The sequence below is a fragment of the Apostichopus japonicus genome, chromosome 19 (assembly GCF_037975245.1).
Source record: "Apostichopus japonicus isolate 1M-3 chromosome 19, ASM3797524v1, whole genome shotgun sequence".
NCBI classification, from domain to species: Eukaryota; Metazoa; Echinodermata; class Holothuroidea; order Aspidochirotida; family Stichopodidae; genus Apostichopus; species Apostichopus japonicus.
The window spans coordinates 3,654,608-3,679,461 of NC_092579.1; the positions used below are offsets into that span (position 1 = coordinate 3,654,608).

The following is a 24,854-nucleotide window of genomic DNA, read 5'->3' on the forward strand; positions in this document are numbered from 1 at the left end:
TTTGATAAAGTTTTTATTTTATTTTTATTTTTTTATATTATTTTTTTTATTTATTTATTTTTTTATTTATTTTTTTTATAGATTTTGTTAGATTTGCTTTGATAAAGTATGATTGTATCTTTAATAGTGAAACTTGTTGACTACAGAAGGAGTTATTAAGATTCCCTTTTCTTGCTATTATAAGTCATAAATGCAGTATAATATAGTATACATCTCGAATCCCAGAATATTACAGCCTTCCACACTACCCTTCGATCGCTATGACGACTGCAGGGTCAACTTTTCAACGGTCTTCCCATCCTCCGAGACAGGGAACCAAGTTCTCATCCGACAACCAAACCCCAGCTGTTTACATCAAATTTATATTTTATGTGAAAATATTTGTGAACGGTCTCTGAGATGAAAATTTTGTGAGTCATTTTGTTTTGAAAAAGTTGTGTATGTACATCAAGTCCTGACTTACTACAATATTCTTTAAGAATGACAGAACTCCCATTGTTTGAAATGAAAAAACTATGTCTCGGCTCTTTTGGGATTTGATGCTTACCCTCAACTTATCAAGTTTCTTCTGTAGTTTGGTCTGTACAACTCCAGCCCAATACTCTTCTCTCAAGAAATCCCAAAAGATTCTTCCAATGAGGGCGTTGGCCCACGCTAAGGGGGTATCCAGGGTCACACCGACGGCTTCCAGAGAACTCTTCTTCTCCTTCGGGGTAGGACTTGCATAGGTCACGCCACTGGCTTTCACATTGACAGGTGCGATCGAGACTTCCTTCAGATCTTTGTTCCGCGGCAGTACTTTGGCGATAAATTTATAGAAATCCACCATACCTTTCTTGGCCAGAGGATTGTACGTGTCACTCTTCACGTGATGCAGTTCTCCCTTCTCGTTCCTGTATTCGTTATTGTTCAGACTGACCTTCTTATACAGAGTCGGGATCGGTTTCCTCCCTCTGACTTTGTCATGTTTGACGGCGACTTCGAATCTCCAAAACCACTCCTCCTTTTCCCGGCCGGTCCTGGCAAAGAGAATTAGCTGTTGATCTTCGCACTCACCGTCCTTGATGACCTCAAAGTCGCCGCAGTCAGTGAAGGTTTCGTCGTTGAAAGCTGTCTGCACGTCTCTCTTGGTGCGGCTTTTTCCTTTTGTGGGCAAGTTGATGAAAATTGGATATTTCTTGCTCCACAACCTCTTCTGGACCAGACCTTCGGGCCTGAGGTTGACTTCAGCACCTCTCATGTCAAATATCCTCTGGTAAACAAATTCAGGTTTGGGCATTTCCTCGTCCCACATAGTTCTTTTTGGGATGTTACGACGAGGAGTCGATAATCTAAGGATGTGGCCCTCCAGTCTCAGGAGAACGGACTGCGTTTGAGATATGTGATATGTATCCTGATCGTACTCCTTCTCTAATTCATTCATCCATACCTGGAAAGCGAGGAGACATATATTTATATTTAGTGAGTGAAAATGGAAAACTTACAAAAATTGGGCTTTTTTATGTACTTTTTTCATATATATTTTCATATATAGTTTAATATGTAAGTAAATGAATAATGGAAAATAGACTGGGAAATTTTAGACAATGGACAAGAGCAAAGAAATTTATGAACGGGCTTTTAGCCAATTAAAATTGTATTAAAATGTTCAAAATACTGCATGTGATTAGCCTAATATTGAATCGTTGGGTAGAAAATGATTTGAGTAGGTGATAACTCAAAACTGGAAGCTAATTCTTGGGGGGGCGTAGTCAAATCCGTGGCACTGTGGCAGTAGCCAGTAATATAGAGCAAACAATACGATGGTGTCACAGTGTGATACCAGTTTGAAGTTTACTACAGCCCTACAGCAGGGTTGCCAGTTTTTGTGTAAATACAATTGGTCAAAGTTAGAGAATTTACCATATTGTCTATGATTTACTATATATAATTATAATTTAAAGATTTTATTATAGGAGCTCAGTTTCATCGACTTGGGGCTTGGGGCTCATCTTTTACTGCTTTCTCATGTAGTGAAGCTGGCATGTACAAGTATGTTGTGAGTGTGAGTGTAAGTAGGTGACATGCTGGTTAGTTGTACTCCAAGAATTAAGAAATAATGTTTTATTCCAAGAACTGTTTGTTTTTTACTGGTTTCTCATGTAGTGAAGCTGGTATACTTGTATGTTGTGTGTGGGAGTGTAAGTACAGTATAAAAACATTATCTCAAGATGGCTAACTACTGTTAGATGTGGTAACTGAGCATCATGTTGTTGAGGCACACTTGAGCCTGCTTTACACTTAACATCCAGACTCAGCTCAAGCATTGTGTTGACAGAAATCCTTGTTGAAAAACTCAGTTCAGTTACCATGACAGGAACCCAGTAGGAACTAGCTGAGAGGAGTCTCAGTTGAGAACCTAATTGGGCCCAGTTGAGAAGGCAACCTAGTTAAGAAACCCAGCTGGTGATGCTCCAAAAACACACATTGACCACATCTTTGTAACTGTTTCTGGGCCAGTAGTTAATATCACTCAGATGACCTGAGATGACCATTTACCATATTACAAGTAAATTCAAGTTTTGACCTCATGTGATCTCAGCTGACCTCTGACATCTAAATTAAGAACAGCTTTTATGACCAATCACTAACTGTACACTGTGACCAAGTTTGATAAAATCAAACATTAACCCAAGGAGGAGGAGGCAAATACGTGAATTCACTGTTTGACCTCTCTTTGACCCCAAATGATGTTTGACCTACTTTTTGCTAGCATGAGTATCAACCTCTTGATATGCGTCATTACCTCACCAAGTTTGACAAGAAACGATCAAACCGCAAATGTTGACAGACAGACAGGCACATTGCCATGACAAAAGCTCAACTAATTTAGCTAATACCACACCAAAAAGTATTTGAGAAATTTTTGCTACAACTTATGTTTGCTCCTATTTTTATCCTAAGTTAATATGCAGGGTAATATGCAGGGTAATATGCAGGGTGATAAGCCGGGTAAAAAGCTCACCAAGTAAACTTAATATGTAGAGAAAGTCACCAAGTAAACTTAAATTGCAAGGTAAACAGTTACAAAGTTCCCTATTAATCTATACATTATCCAAAACTCAAGCACATGTAAAACACCCGTTAATAGGCTGTATGTTACTGTACTTTACATCAAGTGTTGAAATCTCACAAACAGTAAAGAATGGCACATTTTCATCAACCTACGTACTCAATCCAAATGGCAAGCGAGCAAACATTACCAACATCAGTTTTCGGACAAAGTAATTAACTGATATAAACCTCTTGGTATTTACGTCCTTAAAAGTAACTTGCAATTGCAATCATACTATTGTAAGCTGTGTTGAGGTTTTACATTACAGCCTACCTACACTGTACACAATTGTACTGTACTAACAGTACAATATCTTATGGCAAATTACCTATTTAATTAAAGTTTGACCAAAACACAAACATTGGGAAAAGACAATGTCAACAGAAAGGAAATTAGCAAGTAAACCAGCTGGCACAAGATGTTTACATACAGCAACTTGTGTTAAATTTGACCAAACAGTACTGGACGACGTTGACCAACTGTGTACACAGAGTTGCTGGTCAGTGTAGACTATGACACAAGACCTTGTAACGTGTTGTCAATTGGCCTGATGGATATTGTGTAGCAAGACATAGGACTCTCCTTTAATGCTTTAACTGGGATGTTTAAATGTAAGTGATATATGCAAAGGTCAAATCTTGGATACATGATCTGTATACATGATTTGATAGCAACCTACAAGTAACTTTAAATTACAACGCATGTATACTAGTGAAACTACTGCAACATTCACGCTTTAGCACCTCATGAATCTGCTTTTGGAGACACTTTGGGTGATGAGACTGATAAAAGAGGTGGGCGGGGGTAGCTACAGTAGACCGGAATCAGCCGGTCAGGGGGAGAGGACAGTCCTATCTAGAACAGACCCAAGTGCTCTACACAAGGTACAGTGAGAGTGCAGTTATTGTGAGGAAGTAGGGAAGTGAGAATAAAATTTCAAATGAACTGATAATACTGTAATATTCAGGCTGTGCTCCTTATCAATAAAGACACTGGGGTGGCAGACTGAGGAGGGTGGTAGCTGGACATGGCCCAGCCGCAGAGAGTGAGGATAGTGCAAAAATGTTACCGAAGGTTCTAGACAGACTAAAATGAGAGTGCAGTTGTTGTGAAGAGGTAGGGAAGTGAGAAGTAGCTAGTGATTTTTCTGCAGATACAGTACTTAGCATACTGATGATTTAGAACTGACTTACAGTATCGATGTCATTTGTGTAAAAGTAGGTGGGCCTGACGTTTCGATCCTAGCAGGATCTTCTTCAGAGGCTGAATGACAAGTAACAGAAACTACAAGGGACAATTACAAACACAGAATACAGACAGGTTGTATGAGCAGGGTGAACACAAAAGAGATTGATATAAGAGGATTACTCATCATGCAGCCTCTGAAGAAGATCCTGCTAGGATCGAAATGTCAGGCCCACTTACTTACACACATTCTCTCACACCTGCACTTTAGTGGATAAGCAGGTTTGCTAACAGTTATTGTTTTTATTTAAATGATGTTATTTGGTGAGCATGACAGATGGCACTGTACTTAGTAAAATTTTATCAAAACGTTATAAATATTTTCAACGATTGTGAGTACCCTGAAAATGCATGGCATTGCTTGCAAGTTTTGTAACTCATAACCTTGGATTTGCAGATATTAAAAATAGTTACTGAGTTTAAAAAAGTGGAAAAAAAGGAAAGAGAGAAGAGGATATTCTAGCTGTTTGTAAATGGGTCCAAATTTGAACTATTTCACTGATTAAATGCCAGAGGATTTCACTGTTGGCAAGTCAGGAAATTCCATTTTTCTCCAGTTAGTTATTATCCGCGATAAGTTGGTTAACAACGCCAGTCTTTAGACTTAGCATTATTTCAGGAACCTAACATAAGGCTCCTCAGTCCTCATTACCGCTGATTTGAGACTATCAACGAATATGTTTGAGCTGCTCCCATAAAGACTATTAAATAACTGATGTGTGTTGTAATTCATGAGAATGCCAACAAAGTGAGAACTTGATTATATTATTATTAAAGAAAATCTAGGTCTGAATATTTCACTCACTATGATCTGGATGGCCTGCTACATAACATAATTTAAATATGATGTATTTAAATCTATCAATCTATTCTGATACTTAGAGGAAGGCACACCTATAAAGACAGTTCCCAAGTTGCATTATTGTGTTCTACTTTGACCAGAAATTGGCCTTCCTCATAATGTTCATGAACCTGGAAGCACTTCTCAACTCCTCAGCTTCCGTTAAGTAATAATACTTACTATGTACAGTCACACATCAAATGACTAATATATATACTTAGAGCCTGTTCCAAGATGCTGGATATAACAACATATTTTCTGTCCAAAAGACAGGCATACTTTGTTATAATATTCAAGTTTATATGAAATATTCAAGTACACATAAAATATTCAAAGTTCAGCGTTTGCATTTTGCAAACGAACGCCAAATCAGCTTATAATGAACTACAGTACCTGTACTGTATATGACATCCTTTATTGAGTATTGAGTTAGTAAGAATTCTTAAGTTATATAATTTACACAGACCTACTTTTGATATGCAGAACTGAAAGTAAATGAAAAGAAAATTCTCAGATAAACAGTTCTAACAGAAACAGCGGTTCATTATGAATTGTCAAAGCTGCTGAATAGCACACAAATGGACTACACAAGTACAGTATTATGAAGTACAGGAAATTAAATGATTAACTGTGAAGCAGCTACTGTAGGCCTACAATGAAACAACAATGCCCTTGTTCATGCAGTATTACTATACAAAATAGGTCAAAAGGCCAAGGATTGATTTTATTGATCTTGCTGAGATTTGCTCAATTTTGAGCCATCAAAACTATTGTATTTCCTCCTACAGTTTGTCTCAGAATTAGTATGTACGCTTAATAAAAGTGGTTTGGACAATCCCTGGTAAAGTCTGCTCAAAGAGCAATTGAAATGAGCTTGCTATCTATGGGAAGAACAGTGCTGCATCTCAGTACAGACTCAACTTAAACTTGTGTCATCTGGACATATCATGTGCAGTAGGTTTGATGAGACCGTACCCTATGATCATCAAGTTCTACTGTAGACCATCAGACTTGTGGCCCACATTACTGATGGCATCCCACAACATTACTGATGGCATCAGTAATGTTGTGGCCCACAACAATACTGTTTGTCTAGAGTAGTTTTGGCTCGAATGACTTTTGCAAAGAGATTTGTATCATCTACTTTAAGTACTGACATATAATGCAAGAAGAAAAAAACCAAATGTTGTCTGGATGTGTAAGAGTTAGATCTATAACAACCCCATTCTAAGATAAGTACTGTTGCCTGTCACAACACTGTCCTCTTGAAAATTAAAGCAGCTTACAAGGCTGTGATTGAGAAACATTTCTCAAAGAAATTATGGCTTAACCATTCTGACATGATGTTGGCATCAGTTTAATACTCTCACAGGAAAAAATAAATTTCAGCTTTGTAACTGGCAGAATGCATACAGTTGTATGTTTTGCAATAAATTACGAATCAATTATAAGTGAGACAGACCCACCAGACAATCCCTTTAAAACTTGTTAATGCAGGAAAGATCTTACCAAGACCCATTCTTATGGAAATGTTTTGACATAAAGATAACATTCCACTTACAATAATTGGCACCAAACCAAAGGTCCTGTACACAATATGAACCTTGGCAATGCTACCATCATACAGTACATGGTAATAACCCTTGACCCTCTCTGACCTGAGCAACCAATAGTTATAGGTAAGGTCTTTGAGACTAGCTGAGAGAATTAGCCATACCTTCCAACCAATTTCATATTTCACTGTAATAAGCTCAAAATGACCTAAAAACACTTTTTTTGTCTACTTCTGCTTCTTCTATCCATGCACAAACTGAATAATTCATTGTTGGTGAGATCATTGTTGGGGAGAACTCGAGCAAGCATCTACAATAAATGCAGCTTTGAATCATTCTTCCTTTTGACCACTGATAACTTCATATGACCTTTAACCTGACATTCAAATTCATGGCACTTACAGGAAGTTTTCTATGAACGATTCAAATTGTTCTAGGATACCGTACAGCACAATAGAAGTAGAAGACATGTTAATACCTGTAGCGCTATCATGCAGTGTAAACAAACTTCAGGCCCATAATTTACGAACTACAAACTTGTCAACTCTTACTAGTCTGTTTTTTTTTTATACTCAATTTACAATGGGAAAAAAAACACTGAATATTCATGCTTCATTGCACCATTTAATGTATTATATTATATAAGTGCAGAATAATTGAACCCAGAGCATCTCATTGTGCGTTGTTCTGTCATGTTGTGACAACTAAATTTTTTCTACAAGCTTACCGCTCTATGGTACAAACTGTTTGCTAAGTCATGCTTTACAATGAAGCATACTTTGAACCAGTTGGCATGCGTGTGTCTACTTGGCAAGTCTATCACCTGTATACAGTAGTAGTTGATATCACAGATCTTACACTGTCTGTACTGTACCACGGTAACAGAAATTACTCTGTACGTTCATGCATGTTACTGAGTAATGTGTACATGCATGTGTCTATAAACACTCTACACTAGAACTACAGACAGATAGACATGGAATTATTTATGACCATGCACCAAACAAATTAAAGTACTTCAAACATACATGTCAGTACTCAAGGAAGAGTAATTGTTTATCCACATCAGTTAGACAGTAAATTTACAACCCATTGTATGTACACTTGTAGTCAAGTTGATCAACTTTGCCAAGCATTGTATATATTGCAATTTACTTTGATTATAATGCTTGGAAAATGACCAGCATTCCATATTTGCTAGATTTGTAAAAGAACTGGTAGTACTTAGTATTGAGATGCAGACACACAGCCACCCTTACACACACACATGATATGCGATTCCTTGCCTTAAACTTTTACACACATTTACCTGATTGGCAACTATACCCAAAGTTACAAGTCAGAAACAAAACAGAGAAATTAAGCTCTGCTGACAGTTAGTTACATGAGTCCTGAAGGGAGGGGGGCCGGAGGGGGGAGGGGGTATCACCAATAATTCACTTGTCGGCACCAACCAAATAAATGGCTGATATTAAAGCTTCTGCAAAATGTACATGCCAAAGCAATATCCACCATGACAAATCTACATGTGATGTCACATACTGTACTGTATAGTACAGTAGTTGCACTATGAAGCATTCAATAGACACATTCCTGACCAAATTAAACTACTGTAACAAATGAATTCTGCCACCAACCCATTTTAACAAAGTTCTGTTAGGAATCAATGACCCATTCCTGACTTTATTTACATCATTTCAAAATATTTGACAACTTTCCAGCAACACCACTTTCCCTTTTATAGGAAACATTCTCAGATAAATGGATGATCACTGATAACTGGCTTAAAGAACCTTGCAAAAGATTATGTTTGATCTACATCCACTACAAACTAAGCTGACTAATACCAAGTGTGTTCAAGTCCACCAGTATAAGAGGCTCAGGAGCATCTATTCTCCTACAAATACTCTAGTAATGTGCAACATTTGATGGTGTATTGGATGTGTACAGTAGTAAAGTAAATCCTCTTGCTGAAAGGTTGTTTGTTGCTTGTTTTTTCCCCTAAAAGTTTCTGTCTGTGCTCCTATAGCCAGGAGATTGTAAAGGTGAACCTAAAAGTAGGGTAAGGGGATATGGGCAGATCTCTCTAAATAGTCTCTGTTATAATGTTCATTATTGAGGTATGGATCGGTAGTTGGCTAAGGATATGTGATAGAGCTTTGGTATTCAAATCAGAATTTGGAGAATAAAAAATACTTGGACCGTGACCAAAACATTCAGAAGCAAATAGAAATAGCCAATATTTGTGTAAAAAACAGTGGAAATTTTTTGAACATAACACCATTTGCAACTATGCATCCATTATCATATAACAGTTTGTTAAATGGAAGCAGTAGTGGGTTACCATCTCCCTGTAGCCACCTACCCTCTAGAGGGCGCACTGGGCGGTTGCCAAAGTGATGAAGGTGAAACTTGGGTCATCAAGGGGTATGTCTACAAATATGGAACCATTATGTGCCAATTGCTTTGTGCCATTTGTGAAGTCCTGACTATCTTGAACAGCTTTCACTTTTGTTGTTCATTGTGAGCCGTGTGTACTTAAACATGCATCCAAGGTTTAAGTACAGTACGTCACAGACAGTATCCAGGATGGATTACACGTACACTTCACTTTCATATCAACAAGAACATCAAAACCTTGTAAATATTTGACTGGCTACGAACACACTTATTGCCAGACTGTACCTAACCAAATGCACACTTAACCCAGGTACAGACTACAGTACAGTGAAGCACAAACCCAGTGGTGTTTCAAATGTATACGGTACAGAAGTATGATAAACATTACATATTAAACTAACTGGTTAAAAATTAAGTAGCTGCAATCTTAGGTGGGAACTCCCTTTACACAATCAAGGACAAGTTCAATTCCTATATGAAATAACAGTCTAGGCTATCAAAAGATAAATTGTAACCACAAAGTCTCAACTATATAACTGCACTGTACTTTTATATATAATTTTCATTTAATTGCAGCCTGCAGGTGCACAAAAATTTAAATATTTGAATGATTAACTATCGGGCCAAGACGGCCACTTGGCCAGTGAGTTTTTGTTATCGAGAGGCTTGTAATGTTGGTCAGCAGTGTTTAAGTGCTTTCTCTGATTCATCTCCATGATGTTATGCATGAAAAATGATAGATTATACAACTTTAAGGCATATTGTGGAACAAAGTTTTTTGGGCATTATGAAGGTCATTTGCGGGCACCTCAGGTGTTCATGAAATTCACTAGTAAAATTTGTTGACTAACATACCTCACAATCAGCTACAGAGAATACTTTGACACAGACAAATAAAACTGGTTGCAGGGAGTTGGGCAATTCTTTTGAAAAGGCTATTTAGGGCCATACTTGATGATGTTTTTAATGTTATGTTTTTACTAGCACTGTTGTACTGTGTCTTCACTTAAATATCGTACATATAAATACATTTGAATCATCGCAACAGGAATAGGCTGTATCCATTTTTTAGAGACCAGCCAACGAAGTTTAAAGGTTTCAGTAACACTTCCAGACCCAAGTTATTTCTAACAGTAGGTAAAGTATTTTAACAGCAAAGAATCTTGGAGCAACAAACAAACAAACTTTCAAGAGAAACTGTTTCTCAACTGTGGAATGATATCACACTTCAGAATAAAACTGCTTCCTCATATTTTTTTGTTTTGTTGGACATACAGTAAGACTTACTAATTTTGAGTACTCACCCAATGCTCTTTTTGCTCTTGCACTTTTAATTTGACTTTCTCTGCCGACATTCTCTCTCCTGGAGCTGCTAGAGGTTCTGAATCATCGATAGAACTTTCATCAAATTTTCTGGATTTAGCTGGAAGGTTTAACCAAATAACAGCGAGTGAACCGAAAAACGATATCACCATACCGGATATAAGACCAGTCAGGTACGATGGGAGAGGGTAAACCATGTAAATGAAAAGGATCATAGTTAAGACCCCCAAAGTAAACACAGGTGGAGGAGGAGTCAACTGTGTCTTAGAGGGGGTAACAGAGGGGAGATCTGTCTCCTTAGGCGATGGACTCTCAGTTTCGATCCTCCTACTCTCGTTGGAAAATGTCGTCATCTCCTTTGGCGGTTTCATTTTGGTAGACTTTTCCACCATCTCCCCTTTGTCTGACGATGATGACAATGAACTGTTCTCATCTTCAGTAATATACACTGTCTTCGCAGGACGGCTGATATCTTTTTCTAAAAGTCCTGCGAATGATATGGGGGCATTCTTTTCCCTCTGGGGTGCTACTGGCTCGTCTGGCAGCTCATCGGGAGTGGGATGGTTGTAATAATAGGGATCGATCTCCAAATCCAGTGAGCCTTCCTTACTACTCTTTGCCTTGGTTACTTCTTGTTTACCGTCTGTGCCGTCTCTCCCCTTGCGGCTCTTTTCGTCTGGTTTCTGCTGTTCTGAATAGCCTTCCTTTTCCATTAACTGGCTCAAAAAGTTCAGCGGATCGATAGACCCGTCGTTCGACATCCCTTCGAAGTGATGGTCGCTTACATCTCCAGCTAAGATCTCACTTTCTACGGTCAACAGGCCTGATTCTTTCACTCTCATGGAGTTTTCTCTGCTCTTTCTCCCTTTAGTAGAAGTTGTTTCCTGTTTGAAGGCATCAGCATATGGATCTTGTTCCCCCTGAAAGGAGTGCAAGGGGTCGTCGCCCATACTGATAGAGGTCCTAGAGTTGGCACTCTGAGGAGGTGACAGAGGGGGCGATGACAAGACAGGAGAGCTTTTGGTTGGAGTAATTTGTTGGGCAGTGACAGGATCTTGAAAGTTACTATTCTTAATTGGTTTACTTGGCAGTGATTTGGGTCTTGTGATTGAGCTATTACTTGATGGATGTTTATTCGAGTCAATGTTTGAATTCACCGGCGGCTTGCTTATCGATATTTGCAGTGGGTCACTACCATTATCATCTTCATCATCGTCAACAAGTCGTGGGTTGAAATGCATGGTGAACGAACTTGAAGGTACCTTAGTTTTCCCTGACTTTTTAATCTTGGGTGCAGGTGGCCTTGGTGGCTTCTTCTTGATTTCTGCCATTTTGGATTCTCAATCAGTACTATGTCTTCTGTAGATAATTATTAAAAGAAAAGAAAGAAAATCAAATCAATGGCACTGTACATTTTAAGATTCGCAAGACACGGTATTCTAAACTATGAAGCTATATTACTTTAAAAGGTGGATGATCATGATGAAAAGATAGTTGAAGCAAAAGGAGAAAGGAAATGTTATCCTACATAATATTGCTTAACTAGATATTTAGTTTTAAGTGTCCTCCAAGTTCACTATAATTGCTACATGTAACATGACCAAGACCGGACACATAGAGAGCCATGTAAGGCACCTGGGACAATTATGTCAACAGCTAGGCCAATTGTATAAATAAAAAGGCAATGGTAACAATTAAATTTCCTTCCATCTGTGTTTATTTCTTGTTACCAAATAAAGAAATTAAGGCAGACATTAAAGTCCACATGAGATCCTTGGTGCATAATATAGGATGCAACAATAGCAACATTACAGACCCTTCATCTCCAAAGCTTCCCTGGAAAATGAGGAACTTTCTGATACTGGGACACAACAATTCTCCCACCAAGCCTATAGTTACTATACCAAACATTATGCTCGGTGGTCAAATTTTTTCTGTGAAATATACAAAGAATAACATGTAGGATTTACGAAACAACATTCAGCTGTCAATGTTTACTAGCCTAATAATGTTCTATACTATCTCTATTTTTCTTCATTTAAATCTATCATATGCAATAGGTTACAATATGGCAGGGCCAGTACTAATTTGTTTAACAAGCCCTGGCATAATTTGTCTCTTGTTGACAACAGTGTGTAGTCTTACGTTAGATCTAATGTACCGGTACTATTACAGCTAGGCTTATGTCAAAACTCTTTTCTCCCTAAACTTAGGTCTAGGCTAGTCTGCGTTAGCTACTGGCATTGCATGAAACTGTGATTCAGTTGTCGCAAAGCTATGTCATTATTGCAGTGGCCAATATATATGCACCGATAGGATACCGCGACACAGGGCAATCTTTGCTGTACTACAACTGTAAATTTCAGTATTCTCTGATGGCCTTTGGCCTATCAGTAGCAGTTAGACTAATAATAATACCGTGAATTGTGATGCTAGAAAAAGAAACTTTCGGTCACAGTTCTGCAAATCCAAACTTCGCTAGCTATAGTTATCGCCCATCCGCATGGCTCATTCTCGAAGGAGGGGATCGAATCATAACCATTTTAGACGCTTTTCTTGGAAATTGAGAACACAGTGGCAAAGCGAAACAGTTCCGTAGTAATTGTAATACAATATCAACAGTGCGACAATATCAACCAGGATCTCGGGCCCAGTGCTAGTGGCCGACTCAACATAATACGTAAACTCACTGTAGCAAGATTGTATTATCGCTACATTGCGTGTAACCCGTTATGTATTGCACAATATATACGTACTACCACTTTTGTTTACTTCCACTACAGAAATTAATATATTATTAATATCTGTGACCTATACTTGGGTATAGCTTCCACGCAAGCGCAGTTTGAATTCGATATCACAATCAGCTGATCGGGCAGCAACGTTTAAAAAATAATGGAGTATGTTTACCGCATAGACTATGGTACGTAAAGTTTACTTTATCCAACTTGCAGATAAAAAGGTAAGACAATATGAACAATAAGACAACCACTACAACTTTAAAGCACGTGCACAGACAACACAGTACAGACCAGACACTGCTAGGTTGCAAAACCCCAAACAAAGGTAATAAAAATGGCAATAACAAAGAGTTAACGATTAAAAGATAAGTTGAAAAATACGTCAAGCTTGACCAAGCCTAGAGGAAGAATAGAGATTGGAGTGTGCCCTCGGTGGTCGCTTTCTACCGCTGCGTGGAATGATAAAATTGTTCATATATATATATATATATATATATATATATATATATATATATATATATATATATATATATATATATATATATATATATATATATTTATATATATATATATATTTATATATATATATATATATATATATATATATATATATATATATATATATATATACACTGGTGGATCCAGGACCTTTGTTTGGGAGGGGCCAAAGTGGCATTAGAGTGATATGGGGGAGGGGTCTAAGGGGAGGGGGTGATCCCCTGCCCTTTGGAAAATTTTCTATTGCTGAATGCCCTCAGATGCAATTTGGTGCGACAAAAGTGTACAATGGTGATATTAATTTACTTCTAAAAGAAATGTTTCCCAGGTGTAATTTTCTAAAATATTTATAAAACAAAGTTGGCATCATCTTTCTCAAGAAATTTTATTCCTTATAGGTTATAGATTTCATACAACCAGCCTGTAACTGCAAAATGGTGTTAAACTGTAAATCCTCATGCTCATACATTTACATAGCTCCCAACTCTTGAGAAGGCAAATGCTGGTCCATGCCACGAATCGCCGTCCTGGGGGATGGGTATAAGGGGAGGGGGTGTCCCCCTCCCCTTTTGATTTTTTTTTGGAATCCTGGTGATGCCTACATGTAAAATGGTGGCACTTAGAAAGGCTTTTGTCACCCAAAATTTTCTGAGAAATATGCATTTTTTTGTGTGTAACATCAATAAATTGAATAGTAGGTGATAATTCATTCTTTCCCGTGGCATGAAAATGTTCGCTGCTCGCCCCAATGAAAAGAACTATAGGCTAATTTGAGGTTCAAATGATGCTGTAAAGGAGGTTTTATACTCTATTATGCTAAATGCTAAAGAAATGATGGTTGCTAAGTCAAAATTTGATGCATTTTTTTTATGTATACTTGACAATTACAATGCGTTTTTTTTTCGGACGCTTGTGCGGGTCAGCGGGTTTGGGTGTTAGAATGCGGGTCTAATTCCAGCGAATTGCGGGTCAGTTGGGAGCTCTGCATTTAATTTTAAACCAGAAAACGAAAAGGTTTAGACTAGTCCAGGCGCGGCGAAACGGAAAAATTATTGAGGGGGGGGGGGGGGGGCTTATGTGTGTAGACTATCTAAGCGGAGCGCCACCATCGGTTGGCGCGGAGCGTACAATAAAATTTTAGGTTTTTTCAAACCCCCAGATGGCCGGAAACGGCACTTCCTGAGTGTTTTATGCTGCGAATACCTAGCCTTAAAATATGGGTCTCAAGCCTGCAATTTCTCAGATTGCATGAGAAAGTCTGTAAAAACATTGTAATTTGTATATTCGATGGTGTTGTAAGAGAGTAGCTATTACTCGTAGTGTACTCGCAAAGACGTTTTTGAGTGTAGTAAGGGCAGTGGCGGAGCTAGGGGTATTGGTGGGGGGGGGGCACTTTCGACACTATCTAAGCGGAGCGCCACCACAGGTTGGCGCGGAGCGTACAGAAAATTTTTGAGTAAAGATACTCTATAGATTGCAGGAAATGACCCATTCCGGGCCTTGCTAATTTACAGATAAACGGAGAATAAATAGGTGTCATTGCCATTTTGTCGGAAAATTACACCAACAGAATATGACAAATGTCAATAGGTAGATGATAGCGCAATAAAATAGTCAATAATCGCGAATAAATAAAAAGTAGTGAGAAGCTGAAAAGGGCGCCAGCAGTCCCTTTGAGTCCGTCAGGGGGGGGGGGGGGTTGCATCCGCCCCATGATCGTATGGACGCTCCGCCACTGAGTAAGTGGATGTTGGAGAACTGGCTGAAATGAGGCAAGTCATTGTCCTAAGAGGAAGTTGTGTTGCGCTTACCGGTACTCACACTCACTCCTTCACTTTTCACGGGGCGTGAAGATGCGGTTGGGGTGAAAATGTGGTCTATAGCCAGGGGACGGGCCGAGGGTCCCCCAGCATTTACTAAAATTATGACACCTATATAGTATACGTGTGCATCGGACAGATCAACAAGTATGCATTGAAAACTGGGCAGATGCACGTTTCGGAGCCTTGGTAAATATTGGGGGGGGGGGGGGTGTTATCATGCATTTGCCCCCTCAACTTTTGCATTGGGGGCTAGAGCCCCCCCCCTCAAGGCCCCCCGGTTCCGCCGCCACTGGACTAGTCTACCACTGCTGTTCCTCTCGGTTTTTTTTATTTCCAATCATATGATTTAGCGGATGTTCGGAAACACTTTTTGCCTCACCTTTGGGGGTGGGGGCATGGCCCTCATTGGCCCCCCCCTTGGATCCGCCAGTGTATATATATATATATATATATATATATATATATATATATATCTTTGTCGTTTGCCTCCATTTCATTAACATAAAGTATTTTCAAAGTATCTCTTTCGAGATCTGGCTTTAGGAATCACAAATGATTTCGAGTTGGTTAGCATCATGTTTGATCTCTAGAGTAAGGCAAAATATGTCACCAAAAACAGAACTATAGAGTATTGTTCGATACAGGTGACAAACGCCTACAGTGGAATTACGACCTTCCTTACCGGTTTCGAACCTCTGGACATACAATCAGCGTCCATAGCCTATAGTTGGTTAGGGTATCCGCATATAAAGCGGGAGGCCCGGGCTCGAATCCCGGAGGAGTCTGGAAGTGTTTTCACTGTTCTGGATTTACATCTCATTACGATTTCAATTCGAACAAATCAATCTGATATAATATGTAAAAGAACATGTAAAAGAATTCAAACAGGAAACAAAATCTGCTGATAATATGATATCATATGATAATGATGAAACTGGCAAAACACTGCACCAGATCGCATCTAAGGACCTTCAATTGTTAAAAAATATCCCACCCCTCCCCTTAGACCCCTCCCCCATATTAATCGCAAACTGTGCCCCCCCCAGCCCTTTCAAATTCCTGGCTACGTCGCTGTCTTCCACCATGAACGTGAACATTTCGATTTTCCTTTTTCATGCTTTGACCCCTGTGAGTCCTTCATACGGCAGACAAGCGACTACCGATTACATCTGGGAATGTTTCTGGCGTTCCATGCAATACGCGTCACTAAAAAGTGTCAGACTGCATGCATGGTCTACACTTGGACAAAGAACGACTTACTTGCTTATGATCTAGTGTTTTCCTTGACCTTCTGTGTTGTGTGTATATGTCGGCCTACATCAAATTGTCCCTCGACTTTGCCTAAGCGTGTGGGGATGTTAGACCTTGAACTCAAATTCTCAAACCCTAGGGTGACCAACCGTAGCAAATATGGACAGAAACAAAGTACCAGGAAAGGATAGACGAAGAGGTATACCATTACCACATGTTGCACTATTTTTCGAGCTCGTAAACTCTTGTTTTGAGCCTAGGCTACATAACATGCACAGAACTACATAGATTGGTCTATTTGCCTTCCACTACTTGCTGGTGCTATTACTGTTAGAGCCTAGTAGTACAGTTAAGCACTAGCCAACCTCATCCAGTGGACACCAAGTTACACTAGTTACAGTTGCACATAAGTTACAGTTTTCGAGTTTTCATACTACACACATTCGTTGAATGATTACAGTTACATAATTAATCCCGTCTTTCAGAATCAGAAGGTAATTTTTTTCTGGTATAGTCCTGGAGTTGCATTCCAGTTTTTTTACTTCTCCACTGCAACTTCGACTCCAGTAAAAAATCCTGTTACTAAAACTTGATGATGGGTGGTTACTTTTCAAAAGCATTTATGAAGTTGTCTATATCTATGAATAACGATTTCCCAACTGGTCCTTCCTCAATAATGACTTCCCCGCTCCAACATTTACCGAAATTTAGGAAATGTGTTGTTCTCAAAAATGTTTATGAAGTAATATATATCTAATAATAATTTCTCTTCTGTGACTTCCAGTATCCCACTCCAGCAAAAAATAACATACTTCTGATCCCCTCTTATATTGAAGGCAAAGTCCTCTGCTTTGGCAAATTGATGTCAAAAGGAGACATTGCAAAGTAAATTGCAATTTAAATGAAATTCCTAACATTGGGCACCTATACCAACAGAGGTTGGTCAAAGTAGTTGGGTTACTAATGGTCAATAAGAAATGTGGCTTGAAAATATGAACCTTTAATTTTCAGCCAACCACAGGGTATTTTGAAATGGCAGTGAGTAATTTTGTGGTTTGTTACTGCAAGATAGTGGTGCCCGAGTTATGATGAAACCAACTTGTGCATATATATAGACAATATTTTTGCATATACTTTAATAATCATTTTGCTTGGCCTAGAGGCTGTCACTGAAAGGTTGGCCAGGTCTAATTTTGTTACTATTTCTGTTTTAGTGTGTTTGGAGAAAGTCATGCAAGATTTCAATCCAGTGACAGTGGAAGACCCTTGTTATTCACCTTTTCCAGATTTTACATTCAGTGACACTGTTTTTTAGTACTGATTACTTCTTTACAATTTGTTGTACAGTAGTAAACATATAAGATATCGATATCATGGCTTGAGACTAAAAGGTGGTGCTTTACAAGATAGATGAAATGAAACGATTTATCCTTGTCTTGTGTATGTCTAGGTATGCCGGCTGGAGAAATGATCGCTCTGGGACCAAAGCGAAGACCAGAGTCTTCCACAGAGGTCTCCAGGTCTGCCACCCCACCTGTTTCATCAGCAGAAAGAAAGAGAGAAGCTCCAGTGGGAATGTCCAGCAGCAGCAACATCTCAATTCCAAAGAAACCTAAGTTGAGTAGTCCAACACCTCTCGGCAAACCTTCTACAGAATTTCCCAAGAGTGGCAAGTTAACCCAGAGCAGTGGGAGTACCAGCTCAGTGCCCAGACCCACTTCAAGGAGTTTAGACGGTATTTAATTCTTTATATTACAAAGGGTGTGTTGCAGTATGGAGATATGAACAGTATATATATTTGGTTTTTGATACCATGCTGAATGCAAAAGGATCATTGTGCTACCAGTGGCATGTGTATGATGCCTTGGCTTGTAAGCTTACAAAATAAAGAAATAATAGGTTGGTTTAAATTATTGAGTTCAAGAACCCTATTTAATTGATGGAGTTCAAAGGTCATTTGAGGTCAACAGAGGTATAAGTCTGATAACCATGGAACACAAACATCGAAAGTTAAGCTTAAATGAATTTCAAACTTGGTATGTAGATCTAGCTTAGTGAGTTCCAGAGCTCTAAGCATTTCTGTGAAAATCAAAGGTCATTTGATGTCAACAGAGTTCAAACTCTCCAAACATTGTAAACAAAGATAACTTTAATTGTAATGCTTGAATTAAAATGTTACTTCTTTTTTAGATCCACCTTAGTCAGTACAAGATTCCTATTGCTTTTTGTAAAAGTCATTTGTCATTTGTCAGTTGTAAAAGTCATTTTGTAAAGGTCATTTGAGGTCAACCAAATCAAAAGTGTGAAACCTTTGAAACACAAACATCTGAAAGAATAGCTTAAATGAATTTGGTAGTTGATATGTAAGTCCACAGTTATGCAAGTAACTCACAGATTACTTGAATTGAGTAGTGGTCAACACCTGAAAATCTTATGTGCAGTTGAATGTTCTCTAATATATAACATGTTGGCATGGAACCACTATTAAAGCCATTTGGCCTTTTTATATTTTTAAAAATATATTTTGATAGGAGATGTGATGAGAAGTTTGCTTCAGTTTAGCAGGCCAATCAGATTTTTGTTTGTGATTATCTTTGAAATGGAAAATAACTTGTACTGTGGCACGCTCTCAACTATGTGTTTAGTACAGTAGTTGAATCCACAGTTTGCGGATTGTTGTCTTAATATCTGTGTGACCACCCCTGATGATGATTGTATTGCTTTGCTTCTATGAACATTCTGTGTTTGACAATTTTTTTTCAAGTGTTTGTTTGTTTGTTTTTGCTTTCTCCTCTCTCTGAAGTTTCACCCAGGGATCTGGTGGAAAAAGTCCTTGATGCCGATGCTAAAGAAGACGACAAAAGAATTGATGTTCTGCTGTGCGGTGCTCTCAGTTCTCTTAAAAATAGCCGGGCAAAACCTGATGCAGCTCTCTTCATTGGTCTCATGTATTTGGCCAAAACCAAACCAATGTTATTTGAAACTGAGACAGTAGTAGATGTGAGTGTCTGTACTGTAAATGAAAGTTTGGTTTAAAATAAATTTGCTTATCTCAGAGGAGGGGGGAGAGAGGGGGGAGGCAGCGGTATTGGTAAACTGACAGTTAAGTAATTCCACTGGCAGTATATGTAAGAATTTGCTTCAATTCTTTACACATGTCCAAAGATTTCAATTGACCCACCTTAGCCAAGGAATGATATTGATGTTACCTATTAGGGATGCACCGGATATACGGTCCGGCCGGACTATCCGGCCGGATAGTGAGCAATTATCCGGTTCCGGTTCCAGCCAGATCTTTTTCAAACTTCGGCCGGATCTTTTTCAAAATCTGGCCGGATCTTTTTCAAAATCTGGCCTGAATTATTCCTTAAAAAGGTGTTGGTCAAATCAATGTAAACTATTTCCAAAAATTAATAAAAACATTCAAAGTAAGGAAAATTTAGGTTTAACATGTTTAATTTTATTTTCTCAATGGTCTGACCCACTGTTTCTAAAGATCAACCAAAATAATACTCCTTGTTTCATACTTCTACTTCTTATTGATTTTCTTTTGTGTAATGAAAAAATCCGGTTCTGGCCGGATTTCATCCGGCCGGATTTCATGTACTATCCGGCAAAATCCGGTTCCGGCCGGATCAAAAAATTTGGATCCGGTGCATCCCTATTACCTACTGTATGATGCTGTGCTTGCCAGTATCTCAGCAAATAACAGATCTCTTTCATAGCCATCTAGGCTAATTAAATCAGGATTTTATCTAAGAATTTCTATAGATATCAATTCAGATGTTATCGGATCATCAGAACTCAACTGTGGACCACATTATCTCACTTTTGGGGAGGACAGCCCAACAGCTTGCTACGTCAATAGACCCATTATGTGAAAAACTACTAAGTAACTTTAATATTGCTTTCCACTTCTTGTCTATTACCAGGCGGTTTGTACTTTACTCAGGAGGGATGTCAGTGTCAGCTTCAAGAGTAAAGGAAATCCTCTGGTACCTATCTTAGCAAGTAATATCCTCATGCATGCATTTCTCTATGAAGAAAACTGGCCAGAAATATTTGTCAAGGTAAGGTTGAGTCTACTATTGATAGTTTATTCTGTCTTTTGTGTAGGATGTAGACCTTGCTGAAGAAGATAACTATTCTTATGCCTCGTTCAGTTAGAGGAACAGTGAAAAGCAGAGACAAACCCTTCCATCATGATTGGTCTATGTAAGGGCTGGGCAACCTTTTTGAATGAATGGGCCAGATATAAGTAGTGAAAAATGGACTGGGGCAGCATCTAACCAACAACCTGCTGTTATGTCAAACTTTTGATTCCGAGGACTTTCAAGCAATAGGTGTGTGTACTTAATCTGTATTTGCAAAAACATAATGTCAATACAGTACAGTTGATAATTAATGGGGATAAGAGGCCTACCTGAAAGAATCTTTAGTGCCCATGAATTCTAAGCAGCTAGCTCGTTTTTTGTGATGATGTAAAATAGATTGATTTTTTTTTCTTTCCTTGAGAAATCTACCGGGCCGTAAAAAAAATCACTGGCGGGCTGCATGCGGCCCGTGGGCCATAGGTTGCCCACCCCAGGTCTATGTGATAGAGATGAAAGAGATGAACAACCCTCCTCAAACAGCTGACAATAATCTTATTCCATTTGAGAAATATCACAGATTTAAAGGGATTACGCGCATATCGAAAAAGGAAAAAGCACGAGAGAAATGTTCGATATGTACCACCGTTGTTGTTCATGGTTTTTATATGTCACTTCAATGACTGGAAAATGACAGTGGTAGTTGTTAAAACTAAGGCAAAGGGCGAAAAAAATGTTTTGGCAAAGTTAGCTTGGTGAAACCTCATTTTTCATGGTTTGTCAGATAAGCAGCTTAAACTAATTTGCATTTTTTTTTAAATGAACATTATGTGAACATTAAATGAACATTATGTAATTCCTTTTTGGAAAATGCACAGAATCACTTTAATGTTCCTTGAGACACAAGGGCAAATACTTGATCAAGTCTAAATATGATATCATCAAGCCACATGTGCTTCATATTTTTTTTTTGGACGATTTTCTTTATGTATCTTAAAAGTTGAATTCTGTGATGAAAAATGTTGTTTGTAAATGTTGAATCTAAAATATTTGAGTTCTTAACATGACCTAATGATGACATTGGTTTCAGTGTCAACAGGGTTAACATTAAACCCTCGGAAATATGGGGAAAAAACAAAGAGAAAGTGAAAGGTTTTAGATCCTAGTAGCACTATGTTATCACAGATTTATTTTGCTTTTAAATGTTTCCTGTATTTTAAATGTTTCCTGTATATTGTTTCAATTCCTGTAAAGCGCTTCGAGCAGCGTTGCTGATGAATGCGCTATTTAAGTACTATTTTATGATTATAATTATTATTTACAAAATGACAGCTCTCAGACAAGAAATGTAAACTAGAATATCTACCAAACACAGTAAAGTATTTCTTAGCTGTTTGGTGAGAGGGGGTGGGGGGGGGGTGTTGTTCTTCACAAGGATATCTGTTCTATAAGCTAAAGGTGATAGCTAGGTTTGTGTCACCTATTTTATATGGAATAGTTGACAGAAAGAGATATTAGTATGCAATGGTATAACAGATTCCTATTGATTGATGCTGTTTCCTCGGCATTTATGTAAAATAGCTTTAATCAATGTTTAAAGGATACCCAGTACCTCATTAATTGAAGTTTAAGACAATGCAATTATGAGGGATAAAAAAAAAATTGGATATTTTTTTGTAGGTAATGTACTCAATGGGCTCCATTGTTTTTTTTCCCTTTTTACAGGTTTATGTTGAAGATGCTGTTGCTGAGAGGGTATGGGTCGACCACCCGAAGAATCAAGGATTTGTGGCCAACATCATTACTGCGTTTGGTACCAAACCCATCCCAAAGCACCTATCAGTCATGGTGGACCCATCAAGAGGTGCAAGTACACCAACAGAAGGAGCAGGTGGAGGTGGAGGAGGTATGTGTAGTACAAAGGTGACTCAACTAACATAGGACTGTAGTGACCCATAATGTCCCCATCTCTCTCCCCATTCCTTCTTTTTGGAAGACTGCTTAATAGCTTTAGAACTTCTCTTTGTGTGAGTGCTCATTTCAGGATAAAATCTTACTGCCCCTCTCTGTTTGGTTTGTTTAAAAAAATTCTGGGGGCTTGTGGTAAGTTTCAAATGTCATTTTCTCTCAATGTATAAATCATATATGCAGTGGTCTAACTAGGCCTTTTCAATTGGAGGGGGGGGGCTGATGGGGAGGGGGCAAAGGGTTCGAGTAGGGGAGGCCAGTTTTGCAAGCAACCAGTTCGGTCATTTTAGGTACTTTTACCCTATTCTCAAACACTTAAAACCATGGTAACAATACTGACATTATGAATGCTTCTTTATCCAAATTGAGCAGTTACTGAGTTCCATCTAAAAAATATGAACTCAATATAACTGTAGAGAAAGTCAAGCGCGTATCCAGGATTTCATGTTAGGGGTTTGGGTTCAAGTGTTTGACCAGTCAACAAGAATGCCTTGTGCTCTCTGCGTGGGGTCCAGGGTCCTGCCATAGGGCCCCTTGTGGGGTGCAGGGGTGAAGCCCCTGGAAGCTTTATGATATTGTGGACGTTGTTGTTTGAATTCTGCCCATACTGTATACAACAAGCCTAAAAAGTTGGTAGTTTGCATTCCTTGACCATATGACTTGAGACGCAATTGGTTTCAATTAATTTGTGAATTCCTGTCAATAACGGATTAGCTAACCCTTTTAAATGCATTTTGTAATTTTCATTCAATATTTTTTTCCCCCGCCAATATCAGTTGGAGGGGGGCAAGTTGGTGGGCAAGACATTTGACTGGGGGCTCCCCTATCCCTATACCCCCCCCCCCCCTGCTGGTTATGCAACTGGAGATATATGCTTTGGTGAAGTGTTGTTTTGTATTTTAGGGGTCTATTATCATTAATAATAAAAGAACCCCTGTACAGTTCTTTAACTACTTACCATTTGTTTTTTGGTTTCATTCTTATAGGAAGCCCACTTAGATCTGAAGATATGGACGTGGACATGATTTCTAGCTTTGGATCTGAAGACAAAGGAGACTCACCGACCGACAGTGTCATGAACAGGTATGCAATAAGCATCAGAGTTTTTGTCAATATTTTGACCATACCTACCTAACTGTTGGTTGTTTTCACATGATTGGGTTTGCTGCATCTTTTGGCCTCTGTCTTCAAATATTAGTTTAACATCATCTGCCACAAGAATATCACATTAAATAGAACATTCGCAAATGTTACTTGATCTAGCAGAGGTAGAGACTATAGAAGGAATAACGATATTGTTTGATTTAAAAAATATGTGACGGTCAAACAGTGTAATTAAGCAGATTCGAGCCCATGTTAAACGTTTAAAGTGATGACGGCCGAATGTTTCCGAACAATTGATTTTGAAATACTTTCAGGTTTACTCTGATAAAAGAGCGTGTGGAGACGTACATCGTCAGTAACCTACGAGATCAGCTGACCAGACGGCAGGGTTTGGATATTCCTCGTACTTTATTGCGGCTCCTCGCCACTGCCTGCGGCTTGATTGAAGTTCGACTGATGGCAGCACCAAAGCTGGAGTTGTGGCTTCAGAATCCAAAGGTTGGTCTTGAGATCTAGTAAGCTCCTTTCTCCGTTTATTGATCTTTGGTTTGTATCCATTGACCTTCCTCCCTCATCTCATCTGTCTTCTTCTTGCCTAGAGGCAAATAAGGCCTCCACAGAGCGTCTCCATTCGTCTCGGTCGGCAGCTGGGTTTCTGGCCTCGTTCCAGGATCGCCAACCAGTCCACTCTATCTCTTTGTCCACTGTCCTGCGCCATGTTGTTTTTGGTCGCCCTCTCTTTCTCTTGCCCTCTGGTGCCCAAGTCATGCTGATGTTGCTGTCATTGTTTGGGTTTTGTCGCAATATATACCCAATGAATTTCCATCTTCTTTTCTTAATATCAATGCTTAGTGGGCCCATTTTTCCTTTGTGCTGACCCGTTCTTGCCATCTTATCCCTAGCACTCTCCTGAGCCATTTGT

At 38.8% G+C, this 24,854-nt stretch overlaps 2 protein-coding genes across 5 annotated transcripts in view; one reads left to right on the forward strand and one right to left on the reverse strand.

Moving 5' to 3' along the window:
* Window positions 1-13,171, reverse strand: part of LOC139959419 (testis-expressed protein 2-like) — a 48,573-nt gene extending 35,402 nt beyond the window's left edge. For 3 of the 4 annotated variants that reach the window (XM_071957013.1, XM_071957012.1, XM_071957010.1), the window contains exons 1-3: window positions 12,875-13,140; window positions 10,438-11,815; window positions 548-1,429 (exon numbers count right to left, since the gene is read on the reverse strand). In XM_071957013.1, coding sequence (XP_071813114.1) covers window positions 548-1,429; window positions 10,438-11,787 — 2,232 coding nt within the window. In that variant the 5' untranslated portion in view covers window positions 11,788-11,815; window positions 12,875-13,140. The other variant, XM_071957011.1, reaches the window with a different exon arrangement.
* Window positions 13,172-16,762: 3,591 nt separating this feature from the next.
* LOC139959582 (integrator complex subunit 1-like) overlaps window positions 16,763-24,854 on the forward strand; it is a 47,530-nt gene continuing 39,438 nt past the window's right edge. The window contains exons 1-7 of the mRNA XM_071957300.1: window positions 16,763-16,968; window positions 18,220-18,504; window positions 19,573-19,769; window positions 20,702-20,839; window positions 22,586-22,766; window positions 23,815-23,911; window positions 24,247-24,430. Of these exons, the coding sequence (XP_071813401.1) occupies window positions 16,929-16,968; window positions 18,220-18,504; window positions 19,573-19,769; window positions 20,702-20,839; window positions 22,586-22,766; window positions 23,815-23,911; window positions 24,247-24,430 (1,122 nt within the window). The 5' untranslated portion in view covers window positions 16,763-16,928. The remainder of the gene's footprint in view (window positions 16,969-18,219; window positions 18,505-19,572; window positions 19,770-20,701; window positions 20,840-22,585; window positions 22,767-23,814; window positions 23,912-24,246; window positions 24,431-24,854) is intronic.